The sequence below is a fragment of the Morus notabilis genome, unplaced genomic scaffold, assembly GCF_000414095.1.
Source record: "Morus notabilis unplaced genomic scaffold, ASM41409v2 Scaffold1194, whole genome shotgun sequence".
Classification (NCBI taxonomy): Eukaryota; Viridiplantae; Streptophyta; class Magnoliopsida; order Rosales; family Moraceae; genus Morus; species Morus notabilis.
In genome coordinates this window covers 30450-48740 of record NW_010358058.1, presented here as the reverse complement: position 1 = coordinate 48740, position 18291 = coordinate 30450, and the positions used below count along the sequence as shown (strand labels likewise).

At 31.6% G+C, this 18291-nt stretch overlaps 1 protein-coding gene across 1 annotated transcript; it reads right to left on the bottom strand.

Annotated features, from left to right (window-relative positions):
• Positions 1 to 9448: 9448 nt before the first annotated feature.
• On the bottom strand, positions 9449 to 10706 carry LOC21386735 (sphinganine C4-monooxygenase 2). Its single transcript, XM_010091449.2, has 2 exons — positions 10406 to 10706; positions 9449 to 10114 (listed from the first exon to the last, which is right to left on the bottom strand). Exons 1-2 carry the CDS (start codon positions 10640 to 10642, stop codon positions 9560 to 9562), a joined length of 792 nt encoding a protein of 263 aa, XP_010089751.1. The 5' UTR covers positions 10643 to 10706; the 3' UTR covers positions 9449 to 9559.
• Between the last annotated feature and the right edge of the window lie 7585 nt (positions 10707 to 18291).

The following is an 18291-nucleotide window of genomic DNA, read 5'->3' as shown; positions in this document are numbered from 1 at the left end:
CGCACAGGTGGGGCTTAGTTGCCGAAAGTGGCTGCTGCAAAGGGAGGAGGGAAGTTGGATCTCGGTTGCGAGGGGTGTGAAGCAGAGGGTTGCAAGCAGGGGATGGGTCCGCTTGGCTTGGGTTCGATGGCGGTGACTTGGGTGGGTTGCCCAACGATGAGGTTGGATGGCGTTGGAGATCGTTGTTTGAATAAGATTGAATATGTTTTTTTTATTTAAATTCTTTTACATATCTGGGTTTTTGAGATGTTTGAATGAGACGAAAAAAGTTTAATCGAAGTATATGGTTTCTTCACTGATGGAGAAGGCGACAGCTTTGGCCGAAAATTCGCCGAATTCGGTCTGGAATAACGAAAAGATTTAAACTTTTCGAACATGAGATTTGATTCGATTGAAATTTGGGTTCCTTTATTGAAGAAAACAGAATGTGACTTTTAAAGCTTTTTTTTTTTCATTCTTCCTGATTTGAATCGCCACAAAATCATCGTAGTAAGTTGTTTCTAATAGAAATTTATTGGGTTGTCTTGGTTTCTTTGGTCTGAAAGTGGTTGCTTTTTGTTGGGGAGTTTGGCGTAGGAGACTATAAATATGGACTGCCATTAATGAAGATGAAGAGAATGTGGGATTTCATTTTATTTTATTTATTATTATTTAAATAATTGATATTTATTTGTTAAATATCTTTAATTAACTTTTAATACTCATTTTTATTGCCATGTATGCATTTTCCATCCAAGTGATACACAGAAGTGGATAAAAGAGGTAATTTGACCTGTTTTTTATAAATCGGGTGGTGTTTTGAACTGTTTTAAAAAATTAATAAGTATTTTAAAACAAAGTACATATTTCGGAGAGCATTTATGAAAATAAGCTGTTTTTAAAAACTTTTTATATATGCCCCCTTATGAACAAAATTTCATAGATGCCCCTCATTAATGAATATTTTCTCTAATTTATTCCTATTTATTATTTTAAAAAAATGTCTATAATTAAAGATATATTTTTTTTCTAATTTATTTTCCCTTGGTGAATGTTTTTTTTTCCTTTTTCAAGTGTCTCTATTTAAACATTTTTTCTATGCACTCTTTTCTAATATAATTATTTTCTCCTATCTACCTGCTAAATTAATTACAATATCACAATCAATCATAATAAAATTTGAAAAAGTTTTTGTAATATATCTTGTAATTTGGGTTTATTTAGAAAGTATACCATTCATTTTGAACCTCATCAAACATATGTACTAGGACATGTCAAGTGTGAAATAAAATTCATACTCTGAACAAGCATATGCTCAATTTTGACTAGTGTAATGACATAAATACTATTAAAGAATTCAAAAAAATATATTTTTTAAAAAATGCTTTTCTGGATAGAAAAAAAGGTGTTCTTAACACTGATATAATAGGAAGTAACCGTGGTTGTAATAGTTCTCCCATCATCCATGATTAACGATGGTTCCTTTACTTTGATCATCATTTACTATAAGATTAGAAATGAGATTTTTGTTGTGATAATTATAATAGTATAATTGATCGTATATGTAGACATCAATATTACTACATGAGAAGTACATGACATCAATTATAGTGAATGCAGACATTGTCTTTTAACCCGTGATCACTGTTGATTTTAACTATATAGTGTTGGAGCAAACTTTTCTCCAAACACTAATGCTATGTTTGATAGGATGGATAGAAAAGAGAAATGAAAGAGAAGTAAAATACATAGGTGAAGGAAGTAAAATGGTTTTCTCTAATGTTGTTTGGTAGAAGAGAAAAAAAAATGAAAAAAAAATGTCAAATTTAAGACATTTTACAATAATACCCCAATACAAATAAAAATATGACGAATAATAAAAGTTAAAATTGTTATTTTACATCTCATTTTTTGTCAAACTTTTTCCATCCTCTTTTCTTCCCGAAGTTGGAAGGATGAAAAATTAGTGGGCCCAATGGATTTTCATTTTCCTTCCTTCATCATTTCCTCTCTACCAAACAACCTAAAATTTCATTTTCCTCTATAAAATCCTTCATATATTTTCTTCCCTCTCTCTTTTTCACCCTACCAAACACATTGTAAATGAATGTTCTCAAACAAGTAATTTGACTTAAAAATACACCTTAGTCAATAACCTTATATGAACATTTATAGAACACCAAAAACCTAACAAAATATTCAATATTCATACAAACAGGAGTACCGATTAATCCATAAGGCTTTATTGTTGTAAGTATAATTACAAATTTGGGTCGGACCAAACTAGCCGGTTCGATTCCCGTTACTATTGTTTGGTCTTGGTCCGGCCTTCTTTAGTGTCTGGGTTGGGTTATGCCGGTAGTTTAGGTACAAAATTGTGCTGGGAATATACGTTGAAAAGGAGATCTCCCGTGTTGATCTTGGATGCCAAGTTGGCAGTCCCGTTTGATGACTCGTCTGATGAGCCGCTAGTCTGATCATTCTGACAGCCCACCTATGAACTGTCGGCAACTCGCGACTAGTTTTCACTGCCGATTTTGCCATTAATTCCCATTCTTCGAGACGTATGTTGACACGTGCATGGTGAGAAATGACGTACGAAATTTAGATCATCTAAATTAAACACTACAAGATTAAACTACTGTGTTTTAACTCAAAATACTTGCTCTAGTGTTGTATTCTAATATTATTTTCTTGTTCTTTTACTTCTTTAACTCCTCAACTAGTCACTAAACCTAATAATTATACAAAGACATTAACTTTCAATTTTTAAAAGACTACGGGCACGTTTAGAACTCGTTCTAAAATAATTTTATTTTTTGTATGAAAATGAAAATGAAAATGTTTTCAATCTCAGACATAAATCATTTTTAAAAATGTGTTTGGTAGTTTTATCAACAGATTATTTTCAGTATAAAAAATTCATTAATATCTCTCTCTATGCTCGAGAGAGGAGAAAACGAAAATAAAAAATAAAAAACGACTAAAAATTATTTTTTATTTTTCTCTCATTTTACATTAAATTAAAAAATTATTTTTATTTTTATTTTTTATCTTTATTACTGTACTGCCCATCCACCAAATAAAATAAAACCTTCCTATCAGTTACCCTGCTGCACCCATATCCAGTTGTCATCAAATCAGACACAATACTTATCACATTAAACAAACACATAACACGTGGCATGCATTTCTTAAGCACTAACATTTAAAAGGCTAAAAAGAGAGGTGCCGCTCCAGGCGCCGGATCGGAGACAAAACTTATATTTATATATATATATATATAGAAATCGTGGCTTTCCTTTTTTTTTTTTTTTTTTAATTAACATTATGGCCAAATCTTATTGGCCAAATAAAAAATCTTTTCCATAATGACAAACGTGGGTGGCTTTAAGAGTGTAAGAAAATATCTCTTTCTATAAAAGTGATTATATTCATTTATGTTAATTTAAAATAATTTTAAATGAATTAATATGTGTATTTAAAATTTTTAATCTAAATTAATAATCATAACTTAATATGATATATATAATTCGCATCAATCTTATAGAGCCGTTAAGAAGAATTATGAATATTATAATTTTAAGTTCTAATAATTTTGACAATTAATTAACACCTTAATTAATATATCAAAATTATTAATTCTAAATTACTCTACTATAAATTTAGAATTGCACTCTTAAACTTATAAAACAATTATGTTCACAAAATTTGTGTTGTCTATTGATATAGTCACTACATACGAATTAATCCTCCATAACGGTTCATAATTAAAACTAAGAATTTTCCGTTGACCTATTTAATTATATCTTTCTCTATAAGTATCATTGATCATCTAATGAATATTATATTTTATGATCTAATCACAAAATTGAGCGCTCTTATTATTCAAGTCCCGAATCAACACTTATGGGAACCGTCCATCTACTTCATTATGAATGAATTAATTTCATCTTGTAAATTAATATTCCCGGCTATTTATTTTACTATACTCCCAATATACCAAGACTTTGACACTATTCATATGTGTCACTACTCAATATGTCAAAGCACATAATATCATAAATGTGAGTATATTAATTACCCAGAATTAAGATTAATTCCTATATAACCATCATTGATTAATATTGAATACTCTATTTAATAACGAAATTTATTAGAGATTCATAATTAATCGCGTTCCAATCCTATGTAATCATATTTAATAAAGTACTTTCATTCCAATAATCTCATTATTAACAATCTATGATAAGATTGTTTCATTCGGAATGTAATGAACTGCACTAGTAATTTTAAATTAAACATCCCAACTTTAATTTATAATTACGGACAAATTTAGATTATTTTACTTCAAACATTATGCTCTGCATATAACACGTATATGCAATGTTTAAAGTTACATCTAAAATAATCTAGGGATTTTTTATATTTATAAAACATCACATGCATGCAAAATAATATTGAAAAATTCCTCATTTCATTAATAATCAGTAAAAATATTTACATCTTATTTGATTTATGAGCATATATCCCAACACCTTCTCCATACCAGCCTCATTTCTCATCTTATAAGACTATGTATTTAAATATTATAGCAATTGAAAATAAAAATAAGGTACTAAAAGTTCGTTATAAATTTAGACTAAAATCAAAAGTGCTATAATAAAAACCAAATTCTTAACATATTACAAACTGAATCCAAAATAATAACCAACACATAAGCAAAAAAAGTTTAAAAATATCAAAATATAAACGTAAATTATCCTTTTTTGTCTATTCTTAATAGCTTCAAAAGGGGATGGGGAGGTACTAGGCAATGCATCCCTATGTGTATATATAACATAAGAGAAGATTAGTAATTTGCCCTTTTTTTTCTTGGTACAAGAAACTATAATCGGTAGTTTCTTTTTTCCAATTAAAAAATACAATTACCATTTTTTAAGTAAAAAGTAATTTTAAAAGACTATGTTTGTACATAAAAAATAACACATTAATATCAGGACAGAAACAGGATGGAGAGTACTTCTCCCGTCCCCACCCCACCATGAATTGGGGACTAGATTTTATCGGCATTCTCATCCTCAACATCGATAATTGTCTCTCATCATCGTCTTGCTTGGGACGGAGCCTATCCGTGGAAATTATTGCCACCCATAAGGTAAAAGTAGAAAGTTTCTAGTTGACTTATCGATTCAATTGGTTTGGACTCTTTGATAAAGTCCAATTAAACTAATCATTGGCAAGATTTTTTTAGACTTGGTTCAAATAATGATTTTTTTAATATTGTAAATAAAAGAACCTTTCAACTCGTGATTTTGTCCATGTTTTTAGATCTAAGAGTTCGGGTTATGTCAAATGAGTGAGTTTGAAGCCCAATCATTTTGGCACAAATCCTTTCTCAGCACGCCCGCATAAAGACTCGGGCCATCTCGACCCATTCCAGGCCGACCAAGCTTCGAGGCTCAAAAGTGTTTTCAAAGTCCCTTTCTTGTTTTAATTTTACCTTTAAAAGTTCAAGCCAGCCCGATTGACCTCGGCTTGCCAAAATTTAGCCTACTCAAAATTCCTTTTCAAGCTGCAGACTACCCGCATCTCTACTTATTTTTTTAGTTTGAACGAAAAGTTTAAATCACGCTTTTCAAAATTTTCATTTTAAACTACAAAATCATACTACTACATTTCAAAGTCATGAGGGGAGCCAAAGATATTAAAAAAAAATCTAGTAATGATTTGGGTGTGTGTGTGTGTGTGAGAGAGAGAATTCTATAGTAACAAAAAAAAAAGCAACAAAAAAGTGGCACAGATAAAGGTGGACATTAAAGAAGCTTGACTCATTTGTATATGTATGTATAGATGTTTCAATCAAAGCGTTACACTACAAAAGGGCAGGAAAAAGAAAAAAAAAAAAGCAAAAACAAATTAAGAAAAGAAGAAAAAATAGGAAATAAAATAAAATTATGTAGACATTATAAAAAGTATTTTTTTTTTCTTTTTCCTATTGGTAGAGTCCTAATGTACTAATGATTGGCAAGATTTTTTTAAGGCTTATTTATTATTCAATAAATTTTCTATTCTCTACTCATTGACAGGTGCATCTAACAATCGTTGAATTAAACTCTTGAAAAGTTCTTAAACTTTTTTTCTATAAATTAATATTAAGTTGATCCTCACTTAAACTTTCTTTTCTTGCACTGCTCTCAAATACTATTTTTCTATATCACCCCAAAGTAATTTTCTCTCTAATGTGTCCAAATTTATTTATTTTGGAATAATATGTAAAAGAGTTTTCCTTTAGGGAATATTTACGGTGAAGCATATTATTTTGGTCCACAATATCTATGTGTATAGCGCGAGACCAAAGATTCCAACTCAAAAAGGCTTGAAAACTCCTTGCTCCGGGATTTTTTCTCCTATTACTTGTATCTAATTCCCTAGATAGCGTAAAGAACAACCGTCGTGGTTTCCTCGTCCTTTTCGACCTTCGTGTTATTTACCGAGACGATAGTGAAGTTTCAGTTGATATACTGCAATAGTTCTTGTGGGAGAGTCTTCATGTGGTTCTTGTGGTTTCCTCGTCCTTTTTTTTTTTTTTTGGTAGAACTTAGGTGCTAGAGTAGTTAGCAATATCTATTGTAAAAACTTGTTCATTGACTAATACATTGCGTGTAACATTCTATGCGAAATGTGCAAGCAATTTCTTTTGTTCTTTCGTTTATCTTTTTTCACTTTTTAATTGAAAAACTTGACAGAATGTGCGGATTTGAAAGACCACAACATCTTTCAGGTTCACTACAACAAATGTGTCATTTAACAACACATATTAGACGATAATTTCTAGAAAAACCATCATTTATGCGATCTTAAGACTACACTCTTGCACCTAAAAAAGTAAAAGTTGCGACAGGGCTTGGTGAATTAACACAATCAGTTCCAGATGAGTTGCAAAATATACCCCCAGAATTGAGAGATTTGTTGATATATGCACGGCAGCACATTGGTCCCGGTGGCACGATCGTGATAACAATGCCATATGACATTATGCATGTGGAGAAAACGCCTCTCTTCCTCACCATTGATGACATTGAGTGGATTTTCACCTACCAACAACTCAACGTGGGGAATATTATGGCTCATATGTGGTAATATAGCTATACCTAAACATATTTTAAAATGAAGTATTACTTGAAGTATAACTGATTCTGTCATTTTTTTCATGTCATTTGTGGCATATGCGTAACTATACGAGGACTCTCAATTGGTGGGGCTTCATGAACCCGATGATCACCTTATACATTCCGGGTCAAGCGGATGTTGGGATCGAAGAACAAACAAACAGCCTCACACGTGTGATTATGGACGCAGATCCTAACTGACACTTTTTTGTACTATACAATGGAGAAGATCATTGGATGTTGGCCATCATTTGTCTCATGATATACAGGGTCTTATGGTTGGATATGTTGTCCTAAGTAAAGCTACCCAAGATGGGGTGAACTGGGTTTACAATTTTTTTTTGAAAATTTTTACAACTATTGAGAAATTAGAGCAAATAATGATAATTAACTTAACACGGTAATTTTGTTAAACACTTGGTATGCACAAAAAGAGAAGTTAATACAACACAACAAGCTCAACAAATCAAACACCAAGAGTCAAATCAATCAAGATCAATATAAAACACGAAAATTAAAGAGTTAGGGTCGAGAGAATGCAAACAAGATTTTATAGTGGTTCGACAAATTAATTTGCCTACATCCACTGTCATCGGGATATACCTCCTCCCGACCTATTCCACTATCCGATTGACTTTCCGGCACCGATTACTCCTCTTACAAAACAACAAATCTTCCTACCCGAGGCTTTGTCGGACCTCTTACAAGACGTCGATTTTTCACAGAGATCAACCAACCACACGATTCCCACTTCCCAAAGTAAGATTGTAACACCTCGAGGAATTAAACAGGATCAATTAAGATAATTGAGATTTATTAGTGTACCTAATCTAGTTTAATTAAATAATTATGTTCATTAAATGTTTATGATATGTAAATTCAAATATTTCCAAGGGATTTAAATATTTTTAATATTTATATTTTCACCCTAAAAGTATATGTAGACACACTTTCTAGTCCATTTCTATAAATATCTTTTGAAAATAACATGATTTTTCCTTTATTTATTTTTCTTCTTTTTTTTTCTTTCTTTCCTTTTCTTTCCTTCCTTCCTGTGCACTGTCTCTGTGGTTTCTCTCTCTCATTCTCTCTCTGTCGTTTCTCTTTCTCATTCTCTCTCTGTCGTTTCTCTCTCTCGAACGCTCTCTCTCTCTCTCTCGTTCAAAAAAAATTGTCAAATCTTTTGAATCTTGAACCAAAGAAGAATTTCAACGAGTTTTCAACGTTAAGAGAAGAATTTGAGGTAAGATTTTTGAAAAAAAAATAGTTCTATAGCGTGATACACAGATAAAATCCAGCAATACTCTAAATTCACAATTTCCTTTTTTATCAAAAAAATTATTTCTTTAATATAATAGAAAATAACACGATATCAACCTTTTTTTTTTTTAATTATTCCTATCATCAGATACTTGGGGGTGATTGTGTTTGATATAAGATTTTTCAGTTTCAAAAGTAAAAGTCCAAATTCCTCCCATATTGACCTTGCACGTTTGCTAAACAAGTATGTCCAAATGAGTGGTCTAACGTTACGTCCCAGATTTTAATTTCTGTTTTTTTTCCTTTATTATAATACTAGTATGGGGACGTCCTCCTTGTGCTTGGTAACAAAAATATCATTTACTTCATTCTTTGTTTTTTTTTTTTGTTTTTTGTTTTTTTGGTTTTTTGTTTTTGTGGTAAGAACATATAAAGTTATGGGTATATTAAGTAATGTTCAAATAAACAAAATTGTTATGTCCAATCATTACTTGTTATGAAAACGTATAAGTATGCTAAATAAGGCCATGTGGATTAAAACAAACCATTGAATATAATTTAAGTTGAAAGAGAGTAAATTTAAACCTAAAAAGGTATAAAGAAGAAGAAGAAGAAGAGAGGAAAATTATTGTAGAATGTGCCATCATTCTCTTTTTTATATAATCTATAAGGGGCTTTCTCACTTATAAGTGAGGTACGATTACCATAAAATTATTGCAGTCTCGTAAAATTACTAGATTTACGTTTCTAATAATTGTTTGTTGTATTGTTATTATCCTTTTACATACTTTACTTTTTTTCCGTTGTTATAATAAAATTGGGTTAGAATTTCTATTATTTTCATAATGAACCTAATTTTCCATCATTTCTTGTTTTGATATATCACAAATCAATCAAATTATCCTTATTCTAATATATATGGGAGACAATCCTTCGATACAAAGCTCAATATCAAGTGTAAAAACAAATCTCAATCTTATTTAATATACACACACAGATATATATATATATATATATATATGTAACATTTTGTACGGTCCCACAATCGTAACATGTAGAGTAAAATCATAAAATGATATTTATTTAACATAATACCGATAGCTATAAAGATTTTGAGTGATAATTTGTTTGTGTTGATCATATGACAATCAATTATCCTTGTAATCTTCTAAAGTCCGTGCTTTAAAGCCACCGGCTTTCTTGTCTAATGTGTAAGGCATATAAGTTCCGAGTATTTTATCCCAATGAACAAAGAATGTTTGGCTAAAGTTATACTTGCTTCCATATAACTGATGATGAACATCATGGTATGCGGAATTGTTTCTAAAGAAAATGTGGAAAGGGTTCCAGCGCGGAAGCCACAATCCACAATGATCATCGAGATCCTTGATGGTAGCGAAGGAGAAGAAGAAGATAGATGCTCGTGGAGACATGCCAGATACAAGAACACCTAAAAGGCCGCCAATTACTTGGAACAAAAGGATCTCCAAGGGATGACCATAAAGAGCTCCAAAAGCATAAGGAACAACAAGGCGGTGATGTTGAGAATGGATGTGCTTGTACAAAAACTTATTGACGTGCAAGGTTCTATGAAAGAAGTAGTGCCAAGTATCCCAAACCAACATTGAAATAACAAACTGTCGTGCTAAAACCATTAGAGAAGGCTTTGGACCCGCGACGTCCTTGTTATCTTTCCCTGTGATCTACACAATGACATGATCCATCATAATCTAGTCTTCCAGATATAAAAATCAAGACATATAAAACAATATGAACATATTAATAATACATCAGGCGTGAGTTATCCAGTAAAAGCAGTTACAAAAGAAAAAATAAAAAAGTAGTTGCCGATTAGCAGGAAACCACATGATAAGGATAGGGGCTGCAAAAAAAACAACTTAATGCTGGAGGTTATGAACAGCTTTATAACAATATAAAACCATGTGGTTATGAACTTTTTTTTTTGTTGGTCTTTTTGGTAGTCATGTTCATACCGTATATAAGACGATCGAAATAAAAGCTTCAATGGTTTGAATAAGAAGAACCACTTTAACGACAGCTCGTTTAGACACCAAATTCTTCTCGTCCTCATCAATTTTTGAGTGTAACCGATGATTCTCAGATGAACCTAGAAGAGCATAAATTCCAGAAAAGACCCAATATAAAACAATCGGAGCAAAAGTCGCCAACAATTCATCGGAAACCGCAAAACTCATTTTCCCAAAAGGCATTGACGATCAGAAACTAGATTCAAAAACCCAATGTAAAGAGCTGTTTGTTTGCCTTGTAGGATTGAAGGTCGGATGGGAAAATAGAAATATATATTTCTAAATAAAAGTGAATGTATGTGGGGTGGGGCTAATCTCATATTAGCTCGCGTGTGATTGCTACGTGGTTTACTGTATGTGGCTTCAAATGTGAGTCCACATTTTGAGGTGAGATTTGCTATGTTTTGAGTTGTGAAAGAAGTTGACTTAGAACTTTAGAAGAATATATATGGCTTGTTTGGTTGTATTTTTAATTTATAGTGATTTAAGTGTAGATTTTAAGTTAAATTTGAGTTATAATTTAAGTTGAAGTTGCAACTTGAGTTTGTGTTTGGATGTGCACATTTGAGTTATGATTTGAATTGAGAATCTATTTGAGTTTATGTTTGAGTGAGTCAAAACTTAAATTTGTATTTATATAGTATTTTAATAAAAACTCAATGGTGATGAAAAATTTTAATAGGGTATATGGGTGGGGTTTTATTCGTCTTTTCGTAGTGAACGCATAGAAAAAAATCATCTTAATCGGAATTAAAACAAAAAAGTTATGAAATTTTTAAGAATAGAAAAAATAATGTTCATTAACTTGAGTTTGAGTTTAAGGACTTAAATTAAAGGAGAAATTTGAACTCAAATTTTAGCTTCAAACTCAAGTTTAAACTCAAATTTTACAAATGAACATGAACTTGAATAAAATTGTAACTTAAATTTAAACTTTTTTTAAGTTTTACTCCAAAAAAAAAAAATAAATCCATAAAGTGGTTGAGTTTGTAATTGAGAAATACTCTAACGGACTTGGCCTGACGGGCTTTGTTTTCGTGGATAGTCTTTGTTTGATTAAAGTTTTATTTTTTTTTTCTTTTTACTCAAATAAAAAGGAAGTTTTTCCTCCCAAAAAAAGGGCGTATCATTGAGAAAAGCAAAGGTAAACTATAGGGATAATAATGGGGTAGGGTGGGGCGGAGAATGATTTTTCATCCTTATCCTCATTCTCGTCCTCATCCCGCTTAAGGACGCGCAGGATCAGAGTTAGGGATCCCCCATTGGTAGATAATTATGTTGGTTTCTCAAATTGAATTTTTAAAAATAATTGTGTAGAAATGTGGTATCGATCGAATCACATAAATTAAAATTTAATATGATTATTATTTCATATTAATTTAACTACAAAGAAATTAAAGAGAAGAAGAATTTTACTGTTGTTTGATTACGACGTAAATCTTAAACTCTTCCAAATTTAAATTAACGTGAACTTAAACGTGTGTGTTAATAAATTTTTCAACACATAAGATGAATAAATAAGAAGGTCATTTATAATTATCACTCACTTTTTAAAAAAATATGTGATACTTTAGTTTTACTTTTGTTGTCCCGTAAATTTTTTTTTCTTTTTTCTTTCTCCTTTCACCTGCGCTTTCTCGCAGGAAGCACGTATATATTTATCAATCCTCTTTTTCACGTTTCCATGCAACGACTTCTGAAAAAGTGGGAAACTTGCCCACTTTCTCCTTCTTTTTTATTTATTTATTTATTTATTTTTTTGAGTGAACGTGTACTGCCGCACGTTCGCTATCCTTTTGTTTATTACACACACACACACACGTATATAAAAGGAAATCGTGGCTTTCCTTTTTTCTTTTATTAACATTATGGCCAAATCTTATTGGCCAAATAAAAAATCTTTTCTCATAATGAGAAACGTGGGAGGTTTTAAGAGTGCAAGAAAATTTTTATCTTTTTAGATTCATCCATATTAATTTAAAATAATTTTAATATTAATTAATCAAATTAATTTATATGTGTATTTAAAATTCTCAATTCTAAATTAATAATCACAACTCAATATGGTATATATAATTCGCATCAATCTTCTGAAGCCGTTGAGAGGAACTGTGAATATTATAATTTTTAGCTCCAATAATTTTGATAATTAATTAACACCTTAATTAATATATCAAAATTATTAATTTCAAATTACTCCACTATAAATTTGAAATTGCACTCTTAAAATTATAAAACAATTATGTTCACGAAATTTGTGTTGTCCATTGATATAGTCACCACATATGAATTAATCCTCCATAAACGGTTCATAATTAAAGTTATGAATTTTCTGTTGACCTCTTTAAATATATCTTTCTCCATAAATACCATTGATCCTCCAATGAATAATATATTTTATGATCCAATGCTCTTATTATTCAAGTCCCAAATCAACACTTATGGGAACCATCCATCTACTTCATTATGAAGGAGTGGATTTCATCTTGTAAATTAATATTCTCGACTATTTATTTTACTATGCTCCCGATATACCAAGACTTTGACACTATTCATATGTGCCATTACTCAATATGTCAAATAACATAATATCATAAATATGAGCCTATTAATTACTCAGAATTAAGATTAATTCATATAAGACCATCATTGATTAATATTGAATGCTCTATTTAATAACAAAATTTATTAGAGATTCATAATTAATCGCGTTCTGGTCCTATGTAATCATATTACATAAAGTGCTTTCATTCTAATAATCTCATTATTAACAATTTACGATAAGATTATTTCATTCAAAATGTAATGAACTGCACTAGTAAATTTAAATTAAACATCCCAACTTTAATTTATAATTACAGACAAGTTTATATTATTTTACTTCAAACATTATCCTCTGCATATAACACTTATATACAATGTTTAAAGTTACATCTAAATTAATCTAGAGATTTTTGATATTTATAAAACATCACATGCATACAAAATAATATTGAAAAAATTTCTCATTTCATTAATAATCAACAAAAATATTTATATCTTATTTGATTTATGGGTATATATCCTAACACCTTCTCCATAACAGCCCCATTTCTCATCATATAAGACTATGTATTTAAATATTATAGCAACTTAAAATAAAATAAGGTACTAAAAGTTCGTTATAAATTTAGACCAAAATTAAAAGTTTTATAATAAAAATTAAATTCTTAACATATTGCAAATTGAATCTAAAATAATAACCAACACATAAACAAAAAAAGTTTAAAAACATAAAAATATAAACGTAAATTATCCTTTCTTGTCTATTCTTAATAGCTTCAAAGGGGGATTTGGAGGTACTAGGCAATGCATCCCTATGTGTATATATAACATAAGAGAAGATTAGTAATTCGCCCTTTTTTTCTTGGTACAAGAATCGGTAGTTTTTTTTTCCTAATTAAAAAATGCAGTTACTATTTTTTAAGTAAAAAGTAATTTTAAGAGACCGTGTGTGTACATGAAAAATAACACATTAATATCGGGGCAGAGATAGAGTGGAGAGTACTTCCCCCGTCCCCACCCCACTACAAATTAGGGACCAGATTTTGTCGACATCCTCATCCCCAACCTCAATAATTATCTCCCATCACCGCTTTGTTCGGGACGAGGCCTATCAATGAAAATTATAGCCATCCATAAGATAAAAGAAGAAAGTTTCTCGTTAACTTGTCGATTCAATTGGTTTGGACTCTTTGATAAAGTCCAATTAAACTAATTATTGGCAAGATTTTTTGAGACTTGGTTCAAACAATGATTTTTTTGATATTGTAAATAAAAGAACCTTTCAACTCATGATTTTGCATAAGTTTTTAGATCTACAAGTTCGGGTTATGTCAAATGGGTTAGTTTGAAGCCCAATCATTTTGGCACAAACTACTCTTGAGCATGCCAGCATAAAGACTCGGGCCATCTCGACCCATTCCAGGCTGACCAAGCTTCGAGGCTCAAAAGTGTTTTCAAAGTCCTTTTTTTAAAAAAAAAAATTGCCTTTAAAAGTTCATGCTAGCCCGATTGACCTTGGCTTGCCAAACTTTAGCCTATTCGAAATCCCTTGTCGAGCTACAGGTTGCCCGCATCTATACTTATTTTTTTGGTTTGAACGAAAAGTTTAAATCACCCTTTTCAAAATTTTCATTTTAAACCACAAAAATCGTACTACTACATTTCAAAGTCACGAGGGTAGCCAAAGATAAAAAAAAAAATCTAGTAATGATTGGGGTGTGTGTGAGTGAGAGAGAGAGAATTCTCGAGTAACAAAAAAAAGCAACAAAAAAGAGTGGCACAGATAAAGGTGGACATTAAAGAAGCTTGACTCATTTGTATATGTATGAATAGATGTTTCAATCAAAGCGTTACACTACAAAAGAGCAGGAAAAAGAAAAAAAAAAAAAAAAGGAAGAAGCAAAAACAAATTAAGAAAAGAAGAAAAAATAGGAAATAAAATAAAATTATGTAGACATTATAAAAAGTATTCTTTTTTTTTCTTTTTCCTATTGGTAGAGTCTAATGTACTAATGATTGGCAAGATTTTTTAAGGCTTAAGGCTTGACTTAAACAATGATTTATTATTCAATAAATTTCTTATTCTCTGACTCATTGGCAGGTGCATCTAACAATCGTTAAATTAAACTCTTGAAAAGTTCTTAAACTTTTTTTTTCTTTAAATTAATATTAAGTTGATCCTAGTGCTGAAATTTTGGACGGGCCGCCCGCGACTACCGAAAAGTCTAAATTTTTGCCCGATTACTGAACCCGAACTGCCCAACCCGACCTGAATTTCACCTTGGACGGGCTTTGGGCAGGAGGTGGCTGCCTGTCCCCGGTTGGGCTGCCCGATGCCCGACTGGCTACCCGAATTTTCAAACTTGTTTTTATATTATATTTTTATATTGTATTTGTATAATTATAATGTGTATATATATTATATATATTACAATTTGAAATTTGAAATGAACACAAGAACTATATAAAAAAAATTATTTCTTCATTGATTTTTAAATTTGTAATTCATGATTAACTCGTTAAAAACCTTACCAAGAAAAATCCAATTGGGATAAAAACTTGGTAAGGAAAAAATAGTGCAATCAGTGTGGGGCGAATTATAAATTTGACGAATTTACAAAGTCTATACAAGATTACAATAACACTATACAAATTAGAAATTACAAAGTAAATAAATATTTACAAATTACAATAAAAAAATTTAATTTGAAGTAGAAGGATCGTCTTGAAAATTAAAAGTTAATCTATTAAACTCGTCGATCCATTCTTGGCTTGCCGGTGAGATTGTATCGTGTAAGCGTTGGTCGGAACGATCCCAATCCTTGATGCACACCAAAGCTTCAACAATAGTTCGTTGCAATGCGTTTCTCCGTTCTTCAAGTATTCGGCCGGTTGTACTGAATGCTTGTTCGGCTGCAATAGTGGAGACCGGGATTGAAAAAATATCCATTGCCAGTCGTGTTAGGATCGGCCAAGTTAATGCTCGTGCCCTCCACCACTAAACCAAATCAAACATTTCACTACTGTCTACAACTAAGCCCTCACTCAGGTACGCCATTAACTCATTGAATCCACCGCTGTTGCCGCCACCTCTTGACGAAGATCTACTCCCAGATTCTTCTTGACCTTGAGTCGTCATCTTCTTCTTCTTCTTCTTAGACAGCCCGAAAACATTCAAGAATGAATGCGGATTGTCATCTCATTGTTGCGGTTGTTCACACGAGGTGTGTTTCTAAACCTACTTTCGTAAGAGATATAGAGAGAAAATATTTTTTCCTTTATAATAGGAAATTGTTCAGTAGTGTTGATAGCTAAAAATTCACCTAAGTTATCTAATCCACTTTCTAAACCTTCTAATTTTAATCTAAGGTCGAAAATAACACCAAAACCATACAACATGGGTAATTTAGACAAATATTTCTTAAACTTCTTTTCCATAGAGGCGATAGGAACTTCTAAAACCTCGTGTGTCTTAAATTCACTAAATAAAATAGACATTCTTAAAAGTTATCCTAACGCTAATGGTGACGTTGGGTATTAAGTTCCACTAAGTTTTAAGGTAACTTCGTGAAATCTACCTAAAAAGTTATACAAGAGTTCGACAACTTGCCAATCAGTTTCATCTATAAATCTTTGTCCTAATTTTGCACTAACATAATTTGTTATAGCATCTTTATAGGGGATGCATTGTTCAAGCATTATATAAGTGGAGTTCCATCTTATGGGCATATCTAAGGCTAATGCTCTAGGATTTTGATTACATGCTTGTAGAAATCTAAACCAATACTGTATTATTTGATTACTACCTTGAATCAAAGCAATGTTATCTCTAATTCTTTTAATATGACCTGACATTGATTTTAAACCGGATTTTACTATTAAATTAATTATATGACATGCACAACGTTGGTGAAATATATCATTATTACCGAATAAACTTAAATCATTTTCAAAAAAGTTCTATTGCTTTAGTATTTGCAGTTGCATTATCTAATGTTATGGCCCTTATTCTATCTCTTAAACTATATTCATCAATAACAGATAAAATTGTGTTATATATTAAATTGGCAGTATGTGATCCTATAACACATTTGAAACCTGAGATTTTCTTATCCAAATCAAAACCTTTATAATAATGTCCGGTTACAGCTAAATAATCCTTGTTGGCAACGGCGGACCAAATATCCGCCGTTAACGCAACGCAACCACTAGTAGAGTGTAAAAGGTTGATTAATGCTTCATTTTCTTGTTTATATAATTTTAATGCATCTTTCCTAAGAGTAGTTCTAGAAAAAAAAATGTGCATTAGGATTATGTACAATTTTAATATAACGCTGCTAATTTCTTTGTTCAGTAAAACTTAGTGGTTGATCTAATGTGGCTATTAATCTTGTCATTTTCATACGATTAACTTGCGGATCGTATTTCTAAGTGCTTAGACCGCCGGTTTGGCGGTCAAAAGATAATTGCGTTTGGCAGAGATCAGCTCCGCCTCCTTGCTTTTGAAGACACTTTTCAGAGTGTCTTCTTAAGTGTGTAGTGCCGTGAATAGTGTTACATTATAATTTCTCATCACAATATTTACATTGAGCTATGTATTTAATGTTACCGTTATTGTCGACCTCATCGAATGTGTTGAAGTGCTCCCAAACTGCTGAGGTGCGCTTGCATTTCTTCTTAGAACTTGCAACACTTACACTAGCACTACCGCTTGTCTCTCCTCCACGCCCACCAGTGCCACCACCATTACGTCCCCGACCTCTAGTACGTCCACCAGGGGTCGGATTTACAGTTTCCTCAGCAACTCTTTCCGTAGTTTGCGATTCCTGCATTTAAAAAACATTAAGAAATTGCCCTTCTTCGATGTTGAATTAGGCATCAATGAGAATATCACCACCATAACCAGAATAAGCCATTATGAAAAATAAGAGAGATTGAGAGCGCTTTGAGAGAGATTAAGAGAGATCGAGATAGATTTAAGCGATATTAAGAGAGATTTGAGATAGATTAAGAGAGATTAAGAGAAATTGAGAGAGAATGAGAGTTTTTGGGTGGAGAAAATGGTTGGGGGGAGGGGGTATTTATAGGAAAATTTTTGGCTTGAAAAGAAAAAATTTTCCCCTAAATATTTGGGTCCAACGGCTAGTAACATTTTCGGGCACTCGGGTCGGGTCGGGCAGGTCAGGCAACGGTAAAAAATATAGCCGTTGGGTTTCAAATTGTCGGGCAAAAATTAGGCGGCGGTCAGGTTCGGGCAAAAAGATCCGTTTGGTTCAAAATTCAGGCGG

Bases quoted from the DNA above. Each gene is read 5' to 3' on its own strand.
- LOC21386735 (XM_010091449.2), bottom strand. From the start codon at position 10,642: ATGCCTTTTGGGAAAATGAGTTTTGCGGTTTCCGATGAATTGTTGGCG. The intron at 10,115-10,405 runs GTATGAACATGA...GTCATTGTGTAG, and splicing joins TTTCGATCGTCTTATATACG to ATCACAGGGAAAGATAACAA.